The 22118-nt window shown below is 39.1% G+C and overlaps 1 protein-coding gene across 2 annotated transcripts in view; it reads right to left on the reverse strand.

Annotated features, from left to right (window-relative positions):
- Window positions 1-594: 594 nt before the first annotated feature.
- Window positions 595-22118, reverse strand: part of myo1ea (myosin IEa) — an 80124-nt gene continuing 58600 nt past the window's right edge. Inside the window, exons 20-29 of one of the 2 annotated variants that reach the window (XM_057851377.1) lie at window positions 16194-16308; window positions 15945-16114; window positions 12509-12654; window positions 12250-12396; window positions 11970-12133; window positions 11817-11897; window positions 11543-11744; window positions 9091-9126; window positions 6221-6390; window positions 595-1603 (exon numbers count right to left, since the gene is read on the reverse strand). In XM_057851377.1, the coding sequence (XP_057707360.1) occupies window positions 1527-1603; window positions 6221-6390; window positions 9091-9126; window positions 11543-11744; window positions 11817-11897; window positions 11970-12133; window positions 12250-12396; window positions 12509-12654; window positions 15945-16114; window positions 16194-16308 (1308 nt within the window). In that variant the 3' untranslated portion in view covers window positions 595-1526. The remainder of the gene's footprint in view (window positions 1604-6220; window positions 6391-9090; window positions 9127-11542; window positions 11745-11816; window positions 11898-11969; window positions 12134-12249; window positions 12397-12508; window positions 12655-15944; window positions 16115-16193; window positions 16309-22118) is intronic. The other variant, XM_057851385.1, reaches the window with a different exon arrangement.

A 22118-nucleotide genomic window follows, 5' to 3' on the forward strand; every position in this document is an offset into this window, starting at 1 on the left:
CAGGAAACGGAGCAAACATACTAACTTCCAAGTTTGAGGCTTAAGGCGAGCATTCGTTTCGAGTGATGCAATTGGTCTGCAACACCACGTTTTCTTATTACTGTTATGGTATTGTTATTGAAACACATTTATAATGTAATGTATAAATATCATATTAATGAAAATTGGTTGAGTTACCTTAACTGAATTCAGTACTTCACCTGGTTTTGGCAAAGGAAAGCAAATGACCGTCTCTAAGGTGCTAGTCACGTGATCTGTTCGAAAAATAATTTTGACCCATTATAAAAGTATTTTTTTGTTGTTCATGTCATTCATTTTTGTTTTATTGCTATACAAGTTTTATATACATTATTTTACCAGCAAAATCTTAATTTTAAATTCATATATAGGAAAGTCAATTACATGCAATGACATTTTCGGCCACCTCGGTCAATCCCCCCTACCCCCTTAATCTCCACGTATGGTTATCGGTTGAAAAGTCAATTGGACAATTTCATATAAAACTAGGAATTTGGGGAACGTAGAATGCTTTTCAAAATTTGTAAGTGAAGGTAAAACAAATTGCAAAATCTTTCAACAATACATGCTTTATTAAAAAAAAAAAAATTTTGAAAAAAGGAATTTCCTGTCTGGTATTGCACAAGGATGCTTTTGAAGCACCCAAGAACCAAAGTGATGATGACAAGTTGAGAAGCAACAGAGACCAAAGCGATGATTGGCTCAAACAGAACCAAGTGAGAGGAACGTGAAAGAAAAATGCAAATTGCAGTGCACAAAAATATTGACAAAATGCAGAAAAATCACTTGTGTGAGCATGGAACAGTAAAAAGTTAGCACCCTCGTCATGTGGAGGAGAAAAAGCAACCCTGTGACCAGTCACACAAATACCCAATTTGTTGATATCCTGCTTAACACAGACTACCGTTGACGGCGATCGATGTCCAACCCGTATGAACAGCAAGAGGCTGGCAGCGGATGAATTGGATGTCTATCGCCGTCAGTGGCAGCCAACGAATTAAGGATACGGAACTAAAACCCTTCATTTCTCGACAAAGTGTCCAAGGTAGTAGTACCTGTACTGATAAAGTGCTACCACGCCAACGTTGGCATGCTTCAGGTTACAGTACACACAGACTCTTTGGTGTCTAAAAAACGCTCTAAAATCACGAGTGAACATCCATTCCCTGCGAGCTTCGCGTTGACGTAATAAATATGACGGCATCTTTTAGGAATCATCAAATGATAAAAAGAGAAATAAAAAAAAATATATCCTCGATCACAGCCTGTTCCCAGATTACGCATACTTAAAGCAAAAACAAAAAAGATCAGGACAGAAAGTGTGTATAAATACAATAAATAGTTTTTGTTCCACACTTCCCAAAAGGACCAAGGTAGTCCTCGTGTGTTGGGAAGTGGAGCCGCAAAGAGAGTTTTACATTCATGGACGATGCAAGGCAGTAGTGGAGGATTCACCCAGAAATCCCACAGTGCTTTTTCACGCTTCATTTCGTCCGATGGTCGTCTGTCTAGATCTTGGCCACGTAGTTGTTGGGGAAAAGTCCCTGCTTCCCTCGCAGACGTCCTGACCACCAACCAGAAGCGTCTGAAACGACACCACATGACCAACAGAAGATAGTCAATGCAAATGTCATTTAAGTCAGGCCTGTCAGCGTAATTACTTTATCGACCTATCATCCAACATTTAAAATAGCCGACGTTAGTTTTTTCTTTATCTACTTATCGTCTGATATATAACTCGGCCAATGAGTTTTTATCGACTTTTCGTCTGACACTCAAAATGACAAACGATAACTGTTATCGACTTATCGTCCAATATATAAATCGGCTGATGATTGTTTTATTTGATCATTTTATCGTCCGATAAATAAAATAAAAACGAGTTTTTCTTTCGCGACTTATCATGCCATATAAAAAAATATTTACTTTATTCGATACATGAAATGACTAACCATAGTTTTTATTTTATTCATTCATTATCAGATACATAAAATGACTGCCCATAGTTTTTAATAGACTAGTAATAGACTTATCGCCAGATATATAAAACAGCCGATCATGATATTTACTAGGGTTGTTCCGATCATGTTTTTTTGCTCCCGATCCGATCCCGATCGTTTGAGTATCTGCCGACCCCGATATTTCCCAATCCGATTGCTTTTTTTTGCTCCCGATTCAATTCCAATCAATCCCGATAATTTTTTCCGATCATATACATTTTGGCAATGCATTAAGAAAAAAATGAATAAAACTCGGACGAATATATACGTTCAACATACAGTACATAAGTACTGTATTTGTTTATTATGACAATAAATCCTCAAGATGGCATTTACATTATTAACATTCTTTCTGTGAGAGGGATCCACGGATAGAAAGACTTGTAATTCTTAAAGGATAAATGTGACTTTTTATATTGTGACTAAATATTGCCATCTAGTGTATTTGTTGAGCTTTCAGTAAATGATACTGTAGCCATGCCCAAATGCATGATGGGAAGTGCAACCATGACTGTGCTTAGTGCTACCAATTGATATATCTTCTCTGCGTTGGGGAATAAAATAGGGTCTTAAGAAAAATATCAATTACTACCTTGCTTCCCCACATTGCTTCCCACGATATTTCTAATCGTAGGGAGAGGGATTGTAAGGCTTTAGCCATTTTAAACAAGGCTCCAAAGGCTGCCAAAATTCACTCTACTCATTTTACGCTGCCTTTTAACTCTCTATATAGGTAAAACGGCGCCATTACAGATTGAGCGCGACAATGTGTGAGTGGGTCGTGCACCGCGTTCATTAATTGCGTTAAATATTTTAACGTGATACATTTATTAAAAAATTAATTACCGCCGTTATAGGGATAAATTTGATAACCCTACCTTAAGCCTAAACTAAAGACTCTGGATAAGTGTAACATATTATGTCTGTAACGTTAAATACAATTCGAAAACGATTTAATTAAAAAATATATATATATTAAAAAAAGGCATGTCCGATATTTTTTTGCCGATTCCGATACTTTGAAAATGACACGATCGGACCCGATCGATCGCGACATCTCTAGTATTTACTATCATGCAATATATAGAACAGCTGACTTTATTTTCCCATAATGTAATAAAGTGATCCTCGCAGTTAATGGGGACCAGAACCCGCTGCGATAAGTGAAAAACCAGAAGTATCGCAAATTTCTTTGAAAGAGATACAGGTCCTTCTAAAAAAGTTAGCATATTGTGATAAAGTTCATTTTCTGTAATGTACTGATAAACATTAGACTTTCATATATTTTAGATTCATTAAACACAACTAAAGTAGTTCAAGCCTTTTATTGTTTTAATATTGGTGATTTGGGCAAAAAAGTCGAGAAAAACCAAAAATCCCCATCTCAAAAAATTAGCATATTTCATCCGACCAATACAAAAAAAGTGTTTTTTAATACAAAAAAAGTCGACCTTCAATTAATTATATCAGCTATGCACTCAATTCTTGGTCGGGAATCCTTTTGCAGAAATGACTGCTTCAGTGCGGCGTGACATGGATGCAATCAGCCTGTGGCACTGCTGGGGTGTTATGGAGGCTCAGGATGCTTCGATAGCGGCCTTAAGCTCATCCACAGTGTTGGGTCTGGTGTTTCTCAACTTCCTCTTCACAATATCCCACAGATTCTCGATGGGGTTCAGGTCAGGAGAGTTGGCAGGCCAATTGAGCACAGTAATACCATCGTCAGTAAACCATTTACCAGTGGTTTTGGCACTGTAAGCAGGTACCAGGTCGTGCTGAAAAATGAAATTTTCATCTCCATAAAGCTATTCAGCAGATAGAAGCATGAAGTGCTCCAAAATCTCCTGATAGCTAGCTGCATTGACCCTGCCCTTGATAAAACACCAGCAGCTGACGTGGCACCCCAGACCATCACTGACTGTGGGTACTTGACACTGGACTTCAGGCATTTTGGCATTTCCTTCTCCCCAGTCTTCCTCCAAACTCTAGCACCTTGATTTCGGAATGACATGCAAAATTTGCTTTCATCTGAAAAAAGTACTTTGGACCACTGAGCAACAGTCCAGTGCTGCTTCTCTGTAGCCCAGGTCAGGCGCTGCTGCCGCAGTTTCAGGTTCAAAAGTGGCTTGACCTGGGGAATGCGGCACCTGTAGCCCATTTCCAGCACACGCCTGTGCACGGTGGCTCTGGATGTTTCTACTCCAGACTCAGTCCACTGTTTCTGCAGGTCCCCCAAGGTCTGGAATCGGTCCTTCTCTACAATCTTTCTAAGGGTGCGGTCACCTCTTCTGGTTGTGCAGCGGTTCTTGCCACACATTTTCCTTCCCACAGACTTCCCACTGAGGTGCTCTGATACAGCACTCTGGGAACAGCCTATTCGCTCAGAAATTTCTTTCTGTGTCTTAGCCTCTTGCTTGAGGGTGTCAATGATGGCCTCTGGACCCCATGGATCCCCATGATTGCGGTTTTGAGTAATCAACCAGGCTAGGAGTTTTTAAAAGCATACATAAGAGATTTTTCCCCCCACGTAGAATTTAAAAAAATATATAATATATATATTAGGGCTGTCAAACGATTAATTTTTTTAATCGAGTTAATCACAGCTAACAAAGTAATTAATCGCAATTCAAACCATCTCTAAAATATGCCATATTTTTCTGTAAATTATTGTTGGAATGGAAAGATAAGACAAGACGGATATATACATTCAACATACTGTACATAAGTACTGTATTTGTTTATTATAACAATAAATCAACAAGATGGCATTAACATTATTAACATTCTGTTAAAGCAATCCATGGATAGAAAGACTTGTTCTTAAAAGATAAATGTTAGTACAAGTTATAGAAATTTTATATTAAAACCCCTCTTAATGTTTTCGTTTTAATAAAGTCTGTAAAATTTTGAATCAAAAAATAAACTAGTAGCTCGCCATTGTTGATGTCAATAATAATTATGGTGCTGAAACCCATAAAATCAGTCGCACCCAAGCGCCAGCAGAGGGCGGCAAAACACCAAAAAACAAGTAACAAGTGGAAATGACACTTTGCTGTCATTTTAATCTGTTTGAGCAGGGCATGTGTGTTAAATGCGTCAAATATTTTAACGTGATTAATTAAAAAAATTAATTAACGCCCGTTAACACGATAATTTGGACAGCCCTAATATGTGTGTGTGTATATATATATATATATATATATATATATATATATAATAAATGCTTTTTAAGCACTTCAAATGCAATAAATAAAAAGTTTTAAACATGTCACCGAATTATTTTTAAACAAGAATAAAGTACTGTAGTAGAAAAATGCTTGGTTTTATTAAATGCTTCTGTTACCTCCCTTGGCTGTGACTTTTGGAGTGACATGTAGAAATTACAAACTGCTTAACTATTTGAATTTTAAGTTTTTTAAAAAAATAGGCCCCCTACGGATTGGCCCTGTCTACCGTGTCATGTCAATATATTATGAAGTCTATGGTTATTGGTGTCTGCAGTGAGCCGCATTTTCTAATTCCATGGTCTAGTCAACCACACTTTCTTTTCAGTTATGTTTCCCTTTCAGGTTTTACCGCACAGACAGACAGCGCATGTGGGTTCCAATTGCTTGATAAGGAAAATCATGACTCTAACGTCACGCGGTGCTGTGGTCTACGAGCTCGTCTGTCGCACGGGAAACGGGGGTTGGAATCTCGCTGGAAACTTTCATTTAATTGCTTTTGCTGCTCGTTTTGTGAAATATCGACAGTGCTGTCCTGCTCATCACTTTTCTGCTCGTGTTCAAATTGGAAGGGCAGAACCGACGACATAGAGCTAACGAGTGAAAGCACGGCAGCGTGTTTCCAGTGACGTCGCAGCTCAAAGTGCACTGCGTCGTCAACAACAATGGCGACCTACTAGTTGAACTAATTTTTCAAATTTTATAAAAAAGAAACATTAAAAGTTGAATATCAAATTATTCTAACTCATACCAGCATTTATCTTTTAAGAACTACAAGTCTTTTTTTACGTGGTTCCCTTTTAGACACCAGATTGGTAAAAAGGTGTCCTCTTGATGGGTTGAAACGAAAACCCGCACCCACTGCTGCCCTTTTGTGGAATAGTTTGCTAACCCCTATTCTAGTCAGGCTATGTCGTCAAAAAAAAAACATCATGACAGGCCGAAATTCCAGTTAGTTCACCATTATTGCGCACTTACCCTCTTTGATTATGTCGATGATGTCGTCAGCGTTGAAGCTGAGTTCGTCGGTGTCCTGGGCGTCGTAGGCGTACAGGGCTTTGCACTGGGGAACCTGAGGTTTAGGCTTGGGCGCCGGCTTGGGTCGTCCACCCCCCGGCGGAGGCCTGGTGGTTGATGCTCGGTGAGCTCTAGTGAGGATGGAATGACAACAGACAGGCATTTTTCATAAAGTATTCAACTACTGTGGAAATGCTGATATTCAAGTTTGCCTTCTTGCTGTGACGTGTCCAACATTTTTGCCTTCGAATATTGAGGTGAGTGGATTTTGTTACAATTTTGTGTAAAAAATAAAATAAAAATAAAAATAAAAAAAATTTGAAAATTTTAACTTTTAATTGTTTAGACTAGAGCTGTCCCGACTAGTCGACGTTGTCAACGTCATCGATGACGTAAATGCGTCGATGGGCAAAACATACCGTCGATGGGTTAAAAAAAAAATTACATGCGGATAAAGTTTAGAATGGCGGGCGCTCGCGATGCAAGCAGTTGTTGGCACCCCCAAGGGGGTCGCTGTCATTTCAATGTGACCGGCTTTGTCAGATTTAGCAAAGAGGAAGAAAGTGGGCGAGCGAGAGAGGGGGAGCGAGATCGGTGAGTTGGGAAAGTGCGCGGGTAGCGCGGAGTTGAGTGACTGCATCCCCCACGTTTTTGTTTGGGTCAATAAAGGTATCCATAAAGAGCCATCCGACGCCTCTCGGTGTTTTTATGCACGCCGTCGCCTTCCTGAGGAGGAAATCGGACGAACCGACGACAACGAGCCAAGTGAATTGCCGGTTCACTCCACACTACGGCGAGGAGTTGAAAACACCGCCAATTACCAAAAAGGCCAGAATTGGTAACACGTGAAAGCGGCATAAAGCCAAAAAAGCGGACCAGAATAGCCAGAACCTGGAATTATTTCAAGGAAAATATGGAGAGTTCCACTGTGTGTACTCTTTGCTAAGCTGAGCTTGCATACCACGGTAGGACGTCGGCTATGAACGAACACTTGAAGCGCTGTCACCCAAGTGTCATTTTCGAAGAAAACAAGAAACAACAAGCTAGCGGATTGTAAGTCCATACAACTTTCTAACGATTTTTTTAATGGAAGTTGCCTTAATGTGAGTCGTATCAACGTGCATTTTTATTTAATAAAATAATATACAGTATATACAGTGTGTGTGTGTATATATATATATATATATATATATATATATTTATTTATTTATTTATTTATATATTTTTTGAAATTATTATTAAATTTATTAGGATCATGGAAGCTCCCACTTGGGCAAAATATATACATATATCCTGTATATACATAATATAATAAAAATATATATGGAAACAGCACTGGCCTACTTACTGTAATCCATTACTGCACTAATGTTAGTTACTTTATATTTTAAAGTATTATTGTGTATATACATATAGTAGTATACTATAAAATTAATACTATATATTTAATTTTTGTTACTGTGAGTATGTGTGCCTTTCATTCAAAATTCAAGATAATTGTGGTAATATTTCAGTGTGCCCTCTACTTTATCTATTTTCAGGTTAAAACAAAGTTGAACAGTTTTTCCCCTCCCCCAAAAATGCGGAATGCACACCAGGAAAAGCAACTGAACTCACACAAAGTATTCTGAAAATGGTTGTCCAGAACACTGCAATTCATTTGAACATTTAGAACAATATAGACAAAAATAAATAATAATAATAATAATAAGGCGAATGAAGTTGCAGAACAGCATTACCTTGTTCTTTCCTTTGGAAAGACCAAAGTAATGACATACCACAAAAAGAGTAAGAATTGTTTCGGCTCCTGTTAAAGAGGTGAAGTCACAGTGTTTCCGTTTACATTTTTTTGCACTAGTTAATGCCAGCAGCATTTGACCTCATTGTTTGTGATTTATTATTGATATGTTATTTATTTATGTGTTAATAAATAATTTAGGTGTTACAAAATGTTTTTTTGTGAATTCTTAAGCTTCAACAAAAATTTCATTATTAAAGTAGTAAAAAAAAAAAATATATATATATATATATATATATATATATATTAGATTAGTCGAGTTATCGTAAAAATAACCGGCTGACTAATCGGGAGGAAATTCGTCGTTTGGGACAGCCCTAGTTTAGACCAAATCACAACAACAGTTATCTCAAGGAGAAAACAAAACATGTTTAAAGGTGCAGTAGCCCTAAGCTGGATTTCGACCTACTTGAGCATTGTAGCTTTTTTTTTTTTTTTTTTAATTTGCCCCTCCAGGTAAGACTAATGCCTACCCACACCTGGCATCCTGGTAACACCACTGGAATAAACTCTTTTCTTTTACCAGGAAAAAATAAGCTGAGGTTGTACTTTTTTCACTTCTTAAATAATCGTCACAGAACAAGAGTAATTTGTATAATAATCCAGAAACCTCTTATGTGGACTAAAAAAACTGGGCTCATATCTAAAAATTGCTGGCAGTTGTGCGGCGGTAAAATCACATGAATCGGCGAGCATACTCACCAAAGTCGCTAATGCTTGTGCTCTAATTAACAAGTACTCTTGTTGAGTTAAAAGCATGAATACTGACAAAACAAGCCACCCACTAAAATTGTGTCAAGGTTATTTCTGTTTCATGTCTTTTAGTACAACTTGCTGCGCCATATTAAGGAAACTGGCCAAACAGCCTGAAATCAGCATTTTTGTGTAATGTGACATACACACACATCCACACAAACATCAACACTTTGCTTTTGCGGGATGTTTGTTTTAGTCACGTCAAGGCCATCGAGGGAGGCTTTTGCGGAAGGACGGACGGGCCTGAACCACCACCCAAAACACAGCAAACACTCACATTCTTCCATTTGAAGCTTCTCCGTTGACTCCACGACTATAAAAAGAGTACATTATCCAAATTACGTCCAATTCGAGACACGTGTGCGTTAAAAGAGTGGAAAGGCATCATCCAGGATGTTGTCGTGTGTTTTCTTTTTTTTGTGTACATGGAATATTCTAACTAACAAACATTATTAACTTATTGGCTGCCATTAGCGATTATATGCATCCAATGGAGGAAAACTTTTTTTACTCTTTGATTTAATATCTTTTTACAGTCATTTATTTTCACTCAAAGACATCCTGACGCTTTTTGACACCTATTCCCATTGTAGTTGTCATACACTAAGGAGTTGGTTGTCTGTCACTTGTTTAAGTGACCGTCTTTTAATGAAATTTAATTTTTTTTTTTTTTTTTTGGATTGAATGAAATACATAGACTTCACCATCAGTTGACATGACAGCTCCCACACACAATGTTCCACTCCTTCGCATAGGGGGCCGATCCAGGGAGAACATTGAGTTGGCTTTCACTGTGATAAACTCAAACACATGCTGTGTTCTAACGCTGGATTTATGTGGAAACAGGACAGGTTTCACTGCATACAAACAGGCAGGAGTGTCTCAAAAGTGATTTGGTCGAGGATTCAAGGTAATTATTATATTAAATAGCACCATGCATACACTTTGAAACGTGAAAAAAAAAAAGCATAAAATTAGTCTACATTTGGCTTGAAATATTTACATAAAATGGATGATAACGGCAAGTTTCTTGCTTTTAACTAAGAATCTAGACTGTTTCAAGTTCATATCTATAGAAATTTCACGATCTAAGCATTTATTTAGAATAATTTTCATATAACTGCCCGTTTTTTGCTTTTAACCAAGAATCTAGACTGTTTTACGTTCATATCCATAGAAATTAAGCGATTTAAGCATTATTTACAAGAATTTTTAACTTAAAAAGCTCTTTTGTTTCATAACGGCCGCCATGTTGGATTACACAGTACCGCAACTTTTGGTTGAAATATTTACGTAAAATGAACGATAACTGCCCAATTTGTGCTTTTAACCAAGAATCTAAACTGTTTTGAGTTCATATCTATAAAAATTACGCGGTCTAAGCATTTATTTAGAAGAATTTTCTACTTAAAAAGCTCTTTTTTTGTGACGTCCGCCATGCTGGATTACACAATACCGTAATTTTGGCTTGAAATATTTACGTAAAATGAACGATAACTGCCCATTTTTTGCTTTTAACCAATAATTTAGACTGCTTTCAGTTCATATCTATAGAAATTCCCCAATTTAAGCATATTTAAGAATTTTCAACTTAATTTGCTTTGTGACGGCCGCCATGTTGGATTTTGTATCTCTACACATGATATATAAATTGCTATTTCAGACTTATATGATATGTTAAATATTGCTATTGATCTTGAAAATAAAGGTGATTATCTCCGCATTTGGTGATTTTTGTGCATCTAGCGTAAAATCTGAGAATTTTATAGCCATTTTAAGTTTTGTTATACTTCTATAAAAAAATAATCAGGATTTTATTATGGAACGACTTTTTGAATTTTTTTGATGCCGCTGCTCATTGAGACTCATATATGCCTAAGGGAGGTGCCCGTTTTGGTTTTAGGTCGCTAGTGGCTTTGGTTTGGAAAATATTTGAATTATAATTGTTTTAAAATAGGCCCCCTAAGGATCGGCCCCGAGCCCCGCGTCCCATCAACTGGTAGTGAAGTCTATGTGAAATATTCTAATAAATATTAAAAAAAAACAAAAAAAACTAAGAATACATTATGATGTTCCCATTAAATTAGAGCAGGTTTACAATATTGCTTCAACATTTTGTGGAAAAACAAGAACCTATTTAGAGGTAAACAACACAAAATTCAATTGAGTCCAAACATCAACATCTTGTCAGATAGATACTGTATTCTGTCTCTGAAACACAGTGATGACAGACATAGGGTCTGCAGTGTTGGTGGGCTTGCTGGCTGTACACTGGTGTGTTTTACTGCCATTAATTATTTTTACCTGGATTTTTAAAAAGTTCTATTTACGCTATTTTTCATGCCACGCGCTCCGTAGCTCGTGAATAGCAACACTGACGCCACACTCGTTTACAAAACAATTGGGCAGTGTAAAAGCTCAATAACTGAAATGTTGACTTTTATTCAATCTGGTTATCACCGATTGCTTCAGAACCGGTAACAAATTGATTACGGTTTTCAGTACCTATTAAAGACAATTTAAAATATTTTCATTGACGTAATTCTGATTACATTATTGATATGTCGCAACACCGCCCTCTGACGATTGAGTTATAGCAAGTTAGAAATCCAACCTGAGTGACAACCAACCCCTGTTTTCCCTACCACCGACTGAATGGATTGGATGTCTACCGCTGTTTGGCAGTCAATGAGTTAAAATCCTGAACTGTTGTACATGACAGTCCTCACCCAGCAGCTCCTTGATCAGGAACCTTGAGAAAGTCCAGGTTGGGTCCCTGTTGCGGTCTTACGCTGCCCCTTTCCCGGGGCTGATTAAGGTTATTACTGGGGAGGTGAGGGCGCACCGCGTCACCCTGGTGCTCCCGATAGAGCGAGTTCCTCACGTTGGCCGTGTGATTGGTGTTCTTCAGCCCGCCGTTCTGGTGAGCGACTACAAGGTGAAAAAAATATCAATAAATGATCACGTCGTTGTGGTTTAAGATGGCAACATTTCATGCAGCACCTGGAGGTCCCGGAGCGTGCCGTGCAGGCGTGTTTTGGTGAGTCCTGGAGCGTCTTTGTGTGTTGCTAGGTCTGGTAGGACCTGAGAAATGAAGATAACAAAAGTTGATTTGTCGCTCATTAATCATCAATGCTCCTATGCAACTCCACTCACGTGTGTTCCTAGGAAGTCCTGGCCCGATGCTGACTTGCAGATTTTTGCTGGAAGGCTTGAGCACAGCCACGTCGCCTTGACCCTGAACGAAGGTCACCTGTCGGGTACCGGCTCCTCCGCTCAAAATGCCCCCCCAATTCTCCTTTTTCAGCTTCAACGTCAGTCTGACAAAGAAAAAAAGCTTCATGTGATTTTGACTATGTTTCTTTTTCTCCACATTCAGGTCGTGGCTGAAATCTTGTGATGTGTTGCGTTTGCCTGTGCGCGTTAGTCGACTTACGTGTTACTGAACTTGAGCGGCAGAGGCCTCTGGGTTTTCTCCTCGAACCTGCGGGCCAGTAAGCTGATGAACTCTGTCTTGAAGACGCACTCCAGCAGGCTGTCGTACTCCTGTTCGTGTAGGATCATGAAATCGTCTTGCAGGGTGCTGGGGAAAATACACAAAAAAATGAACAATCGATATTACATCGACTTGGGAGGTTAGTATGGATGATATGTAATAACTGCTCAAAAGGCTACTCATTGGAACGGCTTAGTACCTCAGAGACACTCCCAAGATCCTCTCCACGAGGATGTTGCGCTTGAGAATCTCAGTCACCTGTCCCTTCTCGGGTCCCTGTTTCACCTTTTCCCTTCCTATCAGGTACACCGACCTCGGAGTCAGGATCAAGTCCCTCTTGATGGACTGTCAGCAGGAAACAACTCATAACTACATTGATCCCTCCTTTTTCGCAGTCAATGGGCACCAGAACCCACCGCAATAAGTGATTTTTTTTTTTTGAGTGTGTGTGTGTTCAGTGTTTCCCACAAATGAACGAGACTGTGGCGGCCCGCCACAGTCTCGTTTGGTCCAGCCACAGTCTCGTTTGCCCCCCCGCCGAATAAAAAAAAGAAGATAATAATCAGATGCGTCAGTCAGCCGATTACACAGCTGTAGCCCACTCCACTCTACTACCCGCGAGAGCGTGCGCGGGTAGTAGAGTAGCATTTTAGAGTAGTATTTTATTTATTTATTTATTTAGGAGACGCAAGGGGAACGAGTAGGAAGAATGGGAGAACGAGCGAGATAGCGAGAGATAGCGGTCGCATGTCTTAGCAGCACGCTGTTATTTTGTTATTGTTTTTCTGTATTATTGTTACCACAATCAAGTGGGCAAGCAAATACAGACTTCTCTCCTTCCCCATATCCGGGGCATTACAATAGTTTGGATCGGACTTTTCGGCGAAAGTGAGCGGTGGACGGCCGTCTTGGACGTAAAGCAAACTTTGATTGAACTTGCGCGGAGAGGCGGGGCCCAAAATAAAGCCTTGCTCTATTTTCAGAGCGTTGGTCACAGTAAAATATTTATTAGTTCAAGCAGAGTAAAATGATACATATTCACGGTACAAGAACGTCGTTTCCGTGTCCATCGATTGGTAAGAAAAGGCTGTTTGTACGAATGACGTGTGGGTGCTCCCGTCAGGGGGGACATTTCGCGTGGAGTGGCTATTTTTCGGCACAACACCGGCATGCCAACTTCAGACAATTACGGCTGACGAAACTTTGATAAATGCCCCCCCCCCCCCCCCCCCCAGTTTCGCGAGCTCTGGGACACTCGAAAAATGACTCTCATACCTCTCCTTGCTAAGTTAATGGTACCTCGATGTGCGCTTGTGTGGAAATTTAGTTCACGATCAACGGGGGAAAAACTATTCACCTTCTCACCGAATCAAGTAAAACTCTTTACACGGCTATTGGAATTCCCCCAGTCCTGTAAATGGGTCAGTTGACAGAAGGACTGTAATTGTTGTGGTAATGTAGTACTTACGAGGGTCAAATAAAAAGGAAAAAGGAGGACTACGACGGCGGTCTGAAACCCGCGGCTCTCGGGCCGCATGCGGCTCTTTAGCGCTGCCTTTTTTTTTTTTTTTTTAATGGAAAAAGATGGGGGAGGGAAATATATTTTTTGTTTTAATAGGATTTCTAGGAGGACAAACATGACACAAACATTCTTTCAATTCATTAATATTGTAATGAAGTTAAACTTGTGGTGGCATCGTACAACAGAGTAGTCACGTGGTGCTCTATAGGATCCACTGCAGGGAAAATAAACATTTAATCATGAAGGCTAATTATGTATTTCTAGCCAATTTAGTCATTTTTATAGTAGGCTAATATAGCTAGTATTGATAATTATAAGGCTTGTACAAGGCTTTGAATTTTTTGCTGCTCCAGACATACTGTATCAGTTTTGTTTTGTTTTGTTTTTTTTTTGGGGGGGGGGGGGTCAAATATGGCTCTTTCAACAGTTTGGGTTGCCAACCCTGAGTCAGTACGAGATGTAAGTCGTACTATTGCACAGTTTGTAAAAAAAAATAAAATAAAATGGAAGCAGAAAAGCATCTAATTCCCTACAAATATAAACATTGGTTTCATGTGTGACGTAGGGACAAAAGTTTGTCGCAGCCAATGACGTCTCCACAGTTAAATCTTATCAGTGTCCACATAATGGCGCCACAAACGCAGAATTCGCACTTCTTCAGTTTTGAAGGAGTTTCTAAGAACCCTGGTTTAAATGTGCATGTGGATGATAGGCTAAACTGTAGAAAAAGGTCTTCTTTTTGCCAAATACCTGCTACGTGTAGACATGGCCTACGTGATCGGCTCCGGACAGCTCATCTGTATTTATTCATTAATTGAAGAAAAAAAAATCCGAGGGCGTGAAATAGCGAGTGATCACTGACACTGTATTGTTTTCATTTTTTTTTTCCATCTAAGGAATCGGGGCCTCATCCTCCCATTCCTGTCCTTCCCCTGAATGTGTCGCTGTCTTTTTTTTTCTTCCTAAGACAGGTTGAAAATTGAAAACAGGGCCTTGCCTTCAATCTTTCAAAATGAAGTCGCAGAAGTTGCCAGACATTGACCACTGGGTCTGACTCCTCTGAAATTGGACCATATATCATATTATATCATATCATATCATACATACACTGAGGCTTCACGACAACTGTACGAGGGGGTGATTTATTATTATTATTTTTTTACCACAATCATTAAAGTACCCATGCATTTCCGGAATAGCTTCGGCAACTTTTTCGTGATGCCAATGGTTAGGAGTAAAGGATCAGTTGTATTATTAAATTAGTTAAATTAAAACCTTAGCCTTTGCAAATACGGCTTGAAGTCCAAAGGTTCTTTATTTCCGGTAAGTTAAGCTTAGTTTTGAGCCATTTTTTCGTTGGTAATTGCTATTGAAGCCAATAGCTTAGCTTTGCTCACCACATGAATTTATGCTTTTATTTCTGGCGTTGGATTTTTTTTGGGTGCGCTTGGTTTCCTGTCCCAGACTGATTTAGAATGTGCACACCAAAAATGGGCTTTACGAATTCCAAGAGCAAAACATAGTAGCTGTCATGCCTGCGGACTGACCAGTCAGAAGTGTGGAGCAAATGGAGGCCAGCTAACGTGATGGGTGACATCAGAAGTTCTTATTAACAGTCAACCAAGCAATTTATTCTTTGTTTTTGGGTGTAATGATACATTGTAAATAAAACTTCCAATTAGTCATGCCAACATAAAGGTCCTAAGAAATGGTGATCATGTCAAACAATGAAAATGACCGCACTAATGTAATTGTACATGTAGAAAACGAATTTCGCACTCCAATCTTGTTGTCTTTTACCATTACATAGTTATTCCATCCCAAACAATGCCTCAAGGAACGTCAACACTTTTCAGCGATTCTGGTTGTGACATTACAACCAGAATTGATGCTCAAGATAGCTTTCTAGTGTACCCTAGCTAGTACATGTTGAAAGAATGACAGCAGGGCCACACGGCAACAACAGATTAGAAAGCCTATGGATAGCATGCTAGCAAACTGAAAAAATCTGCAGCACCTGCTGGTTGTGGCATCAACTTCTGTTTGGAGACGTTTTAGTAGGCAGCGTAAGGGCCGCTGAGAAATGAGGACTAATTGCGATGTTGAAACCCACCTTGAAGCGACGATCATATTTCGTGACTTTATCAGCAAAGTCGATCTTCTCCCTCTTGGCCAGAAACTGGCGAAGCTCGGGTCGGTCATCCATGCCCAGGTAGTCGCCCACAAAGTTTCTATTCAGGCTGTGTCGCCTCCTCTCCTTGTGATTTAGCAGCAGGTCGGACGCTAGCACGCAAGAAACACGAAAACTTAGTAAAATGGCGCTCAAAACGCACTTCAGGAAGAAAACGTGGACCTCGCTCACCTTCCTCGCGCATCTGGACGTACTTCTTGCGAGCCACGAATTTCCTCCAGGCTTTTTGGATAGTTCTAGCGTAACCGTCAAACTTGCGCTCCCTGGTTTCCTCGAGAAGAAAGAGCTGCAGAAACATCACGGAATAATCTAAGTTTTAAGCCTTTATAAGACACTCATTGGCTATCATTGATGGCACTCGACGTCCAATCCATTTCGACTGGGAGAGCTTCACTCTCCCCTCCCAGTCAAAATAGACTGGACGTCTTGGCCTGTCAATGGCATTGAACATTCACAGCCGGTACTCGCAGTATAAATTAATTGGACGAACATTGCTGATGTTTTTATAATTATTAATAATTATTTTGATTTTGTTTACGTAAACATATTAGTAGCATATTGTTTTATTCATTCAGAAAAATGTTTTAAAATAATGATTATTACTTTAAAAAAAATATGGCGGAAAACAGACAAGATTGAAAGAGAAGTTTCTCCTCTTGCACAGCTATTTAAAAGAAACTGCTGTATTTTAAGCCAAAATAACTGTTGTGTTTGAACAATATGTCTATATGCTGCCATAGCAGAACTATTTTTAATTTATCCGTCTTACCCTGGAAACCCCCGTTTACAGACGTTGCGCAACCGCTTTTGTTTCAACCCAGCCATAAAGAGAAGGGCAGTAATTACATTTATTATTCAAAATGTCTGTCATTTTTAGCTTACAATAATTAATTGATGTCTAATATTTCATTCAAAAAAAAAAAAGAATGACTTAAAATTATTCACTCGCATATTTTAAACTTTTAAACAAATTACGTCACAATGAAATAAAAAGTAAATGTAGATGTAAATAGTAGATGTATATCTACCTCATAAGTATCGCGTAATTGTATTTTTTTGTTACTGTCGCATTTTCTCGGATATGTTGGGTGATAAATGATCAATCCAAACAAAGAAATATTGATTAAAACGTTTAAAAATCTCAACCACTCTTTGATGTCTGCGATTTCTGCATCGCGACCCTTGTTATATGACCATGTTTAACCAATAAAATCCCCAAAAAATCAAGCTGTGGACATTCACAGCTGTGTCTTGACACTCAGTGATACATGCTACATCAGAGTTCACTAAATCCGGACCTCGGTGCCACTTTTCCTGTCATGTTTTCCACGTTTCTCTCCCCAAACACACCTGAATCAAATGATTATGTCATCAGCAACCTCTCAAGAAGCCTGATAATTTTGATTCAGGTGTGTTGGAGGAGGGAGACATGGAAAACACGACAGGAAAAGTGCCACCGAGGTCCGGATTTAGTGAACCCTGTGCTACATGGAGTTTTGGGATCGAAACAAGGTAAGTACGCGATAATATCTCGTTAAAGTCATGGTGTCTGTAATTCTGCTCTCACGTGCTCTGACCTCCAGATAGGGTTTTGCTGTTTAAAATTTTTTTTTAAAATGCCCTCCTGTTCAAATTTTTTCTTCCCCCAGAAAATTGAAATTTTAAGCTTTCCAATGATGTAACACAAATGCATATCGGACAATTTTGAAAGTTGGCCAAATTAGGGGTCTCAGAGCGGAACTTCAAGTCACCTGTGTGTTTTCCGCCATATATATTTTACAATTATAATTTAGACCTGGTGTCCACATATGTGGCCATAACAATTTGTAGGCCACAACTTGTAAAACAAATGTTAGTATTGTGGCCTAAATGATCCAAAAAGTGATGTTCACATATGTGGACGCCAGGTCTTTTACAAGGTTTTTCTAAATGACCAAAAATCGGGTTAAATTCAAGAAGTCAAACAAACTCAGTTATTCAATTCACAAAAGGTGTTTAAAGTGCCTGTGACACGAAAAAGCATGTTTATTTCATAATACACGCGGTATTTTATGCTCCTGAATGATATGGACCGCTTGGATGTGTGTGGAAGCGATCGCTATATTTATTTAGTTTTTTGAATCCCGCGCCAGGAAAATGAGTGACTTCCGGCTTCGGTCTTGCACTGAGGAGGAGGGCGCTGTGACGTGTACGGTAGAAGACGTCCTCTTCACGCTACAGTGTACTGTTGTGTATGAGGACGAAGGATTCAGCGGATTTTGCGGATTAATAAGTTTATTTTTCGCATCACGCCAGCCAAACAGCTGCGGAAAAATCATTCTGTATGAGGGAGAGGCGTATGCGGCTTTTTGGAGTTTCAAAAGGTTCCCATTCACCGTGGATATTTACTGTGGGACCATTGGACTTACGATGAAGTGAGTAAACATCTTGTTTTGTATTATGTCAAATACGAATACAGCGATTACAAAGTAAACACTACAAACTTCCTTTAAATGAAGGACTACTTACGTTTGATCATTGATAGGCATGTAAAAAGCTCTCCTAATGCATTAGCAGCAGCACGTTAGCTGCGTTAGCTCCAGCCACCCTCCTCCGGGGAATGAACTGTAAATTGAACTCCGCCGGGTGGTTTGCCGATCCGCTAAGACATTCGACAACCGGGTCGTCATGTCAAATAATCCAGGATAGCTATGTGTGATTTTCCGCTTTGAAGACTTTGAAACATCACTCGGTTCGGGTTAGCATGTCAGCTAGCTGTCACGCCTTCTGGTTTGTTTACATTCTCCGAAGCCGGGGAAGGGAAATGACATATGTCCGATTTAGGTGTCATAAAATATCGTTCGGGAGGTGCGACAGTAAAGGTGAAGTCGACAGTTTTGACCATTATGGAGTAATTTTGCCATGTCGTCCTGAATAAATGCATTTTTATTATTTCATATTCCATTCAGCACAAGACTGTTATTTGTCATTACCATGCCATTTATTTAGCAATTGGGGAAAATACTTGGATAAAAAGAGTATCCTGTAAAAATATTCAAGTAAAGAGACAGAAACAATGACATTTTGCCGCTCTCTTCGTCGCGTTTTCCTCGTTGTGAATAGTTCCCCCTCAACGGGCTGACTGGTCCTTCTCAAGCCATTTATATAGCTATTGGGGAAAAATACTTGGGTAAAAAGAATATCCTGTAAAAATATTGGAGTAGAGAGACTGAAACAGTGACATTTTGCGGCTTTCTTCGTCGCGTTTTCCTCGTTCTGAATAATTTCCCCTCAATGGGCTGAATAGTAAAATCGATGAGCCAAGTCTACCGCTGACGTCATCCACCTGTTGGGGACGCTAAAGCCCTATAATGGTAGGCGTGGCTAACCGGCAGATTAAAAGACAAATTTCTCGTCATCTGTGCTTTGCTAAATTGTTGTATATAGTCGAATCGTCTCAAAATATGATTCTAATTCACATAATAATGACATTTTAGACTTTTTTTCTCGTGTCATATGCTCTTTAAGGTGGGAGTTCACTATCAATCCAGCAGGTGTCACTGTGGCAAAAGAAAAGTTGGCTCTTGACTCCACAGTTTTGTACTTCACTAGAGTTCCTCATTCATCATCTTTAAACACTATTTTGACATGTTCCTATAGTACACTGAGAATTACAAAATAAACATGTCCGTGCAAAAAACGTCAGTTTTGAACCTGAAAATGACATCATGCATGCCAACATTCTTTTCGGAATTTATTGCAATAACTATAGAAGCACTGGCTGCAACAAAAACATAAAAGGAAGCAGCAAAGTTTGAGTCCCTGTGAAAACTTCAAACCATGACTAAAGATTTAAAAGATTATTCTTAAGCATAATTTTCCCAGTTGAAGCAAGGTAGTCGTTTTGGGGTTTTGTCTACATGTAATTTCCTGCGAGACATTAAGAACATGCAATCACACTCTGTGGCTTCCACGACTGCCAGACTAAACATCCTGCCCTCCAGCATGAACCTGGTGCTGCATCTCTACACACCACAATGTCCAAAAACTAATAACAATAACAACAAACAACACAACTAGTGGAAGCTGTGAAGTTAATCATCAGGCTGTGTTCGATTTTACTACCGTTTGAGATTTTCTGAACATTGGTATAGAACCGTCAGCTCTGGCCAGATCGTCTGTCACCACTTTTGTCTCTGCGGCCATCTGGCTCAGCATTAAACAATCTTCACTTGTTTCGCGCGACATTTAAAAAATAGCCAGCCTTTCTTATCGCAGAGAAAGGTTTGTTTTGAAAAGCTTTTCATCCGCTTTCATTCTGCGTGATATTTGACTTTCATAAGGGCACCTCTGTGACGTGGACTTTAAGCATTGGTGAATGAGTAACATTCAGCATCAGCTGTGAGGATGAATTAAGACTAACTTGTCTGTGCATTCATTCCTATATACGCGTGGCGCATGGGTGTGATGTATACAAATGTCGACAAGTGCGAGCGCAGACTTGACACAAGCGGCGCTTTCATAAAAATGGCCAGGGTGGAAAAAAGACGAGCCTATTGGATGTTGTGTCAACTCTGCAACCACACTGCGTACTTTGTCGAGTCAACGGTGACGCAGGCGAGGGCTCGGGTGGCTTCTCCTCCCCTATGACGAGCAACCAACCGTGATGTGTTTTGAGAATTTATTGAATACCCCTGATATCCAGCTGAAGGTTCACGTACTTGACTTGCGACGAACGATCTACTTTTGTTCTACTACAGTAGTATGTTCAATTGTCTAACTACAGTGATCCCTCATTTTTCGCGGTTAATGGGGACCAGAACCCGCAACGTTAAGTCAAAAAATGTGACGTAGCGTAAGCGCCCCACCCCACCCCCAATTTATTTTTTGTGTGTATGTGTGTTCAATGTGTTTATTCAGATTTTGCATTGGAAAGACATACATATAAGACATGTTTATTTTAAAAAATTAAAATAAATTTTAAAAAATGGTTTTTAAGCACTTCAAATGTAATAATTACCATCAGTTTTCAACATGTTACTGTCCGACTGACTTATTTTTAAACAAGAATAAAGTAGAAAAATGCTTGTCTTTATTAAATGCTTCACTGAGTGAGTCCATTCAAATCCGCTCAAGCTGTTCACTTACAACGAGTTGCCACAACAACTGTAACAAGTTAAACTATGATTGACGCATGTGGCACTTTAAAGTTTCGCCTTCCAGGCATCTCTGGCAAGATCAAACCTTAACGTCTGTCAATCATCATTAACTTTAATAAGCAACTCCAGTGCACTGCCTGACCAAGAAAAGGAGCAGGCAAGAGTGAGACTACGTGATCGAATCGAGACAGCTCATCTGTATTTATTTCTTTATTTCTTAATTGAAAAAAAAATCTGCGATAGAATGAGGGTGCGAAGTTTTAAGCACGAAGTAGTGAGGGATCACTGTAGGTCCATGATGAGGGAATGAATCCAGTTGTGGCTAAAAAATCATATGATGATGTTGAAAATAAGAACCATTTGATTTTAAAAGTTCCCTAGTGTTGCTTTAAATCACTGGTGTAAAATGGCACACCACGTCATTTTGTGTGGGCCGCTAAATTAATCATATGCATTGACTTAATGGAAACATCGAGGAGGCCAGATTATTCCAGAAGAGATTATTTATTATTTGTTCCTTTTATCAAAATTTAAATTACTGATTTCAAATAAATAAAAAAGGGGATGTTTACGCTTTTCCTTCCTTTTGTTTCTTTTTTTTAAGTATTAAAAATGATAATTAAAAAAAAAAAAAATAAAAAAGAAAAATAAAACATTTCTTATTAGGGAGGCTCAGAAAAGGTTTTGGACGATTTTTAGGTCAAAAATGTCTCAAAACGATTCGTCTATCAAAATACAGTTTTACTTCTACTTACAAATGTCTCTACATACAGATTTTTCAGGTTAAGACGCCTCAACGGGAAAATATTGCCTCTTTTTACGAAATAAATTTCAGGATACAAAAGGCAAAAATACAGTATGGCTGGCACTTGCAGCTCCAAGAGATTACTGAGCGTAACATACTTATAGCTGCTCTGCCATTGGCTATTGCCTAGCATTCCTGCCATCCAATTGGCTA

This window comes from Corythoichthys intestinalis, chromosome 1 (assembly GCF_030265065.1).
Source record: "Corythoichthys intestinalis isolate RoL2023-P3 chromosome 1, ASM3026506v1, whole genome shotgun sequence".
In the NCBI taxonomy this organism is placed as follows: Eukaryota; Metazoa; Chordata; class Actinopteri; order Syngnathiformes; family Syngnathidae; genus Corythoichthys; species Corythoichthys intestinalis.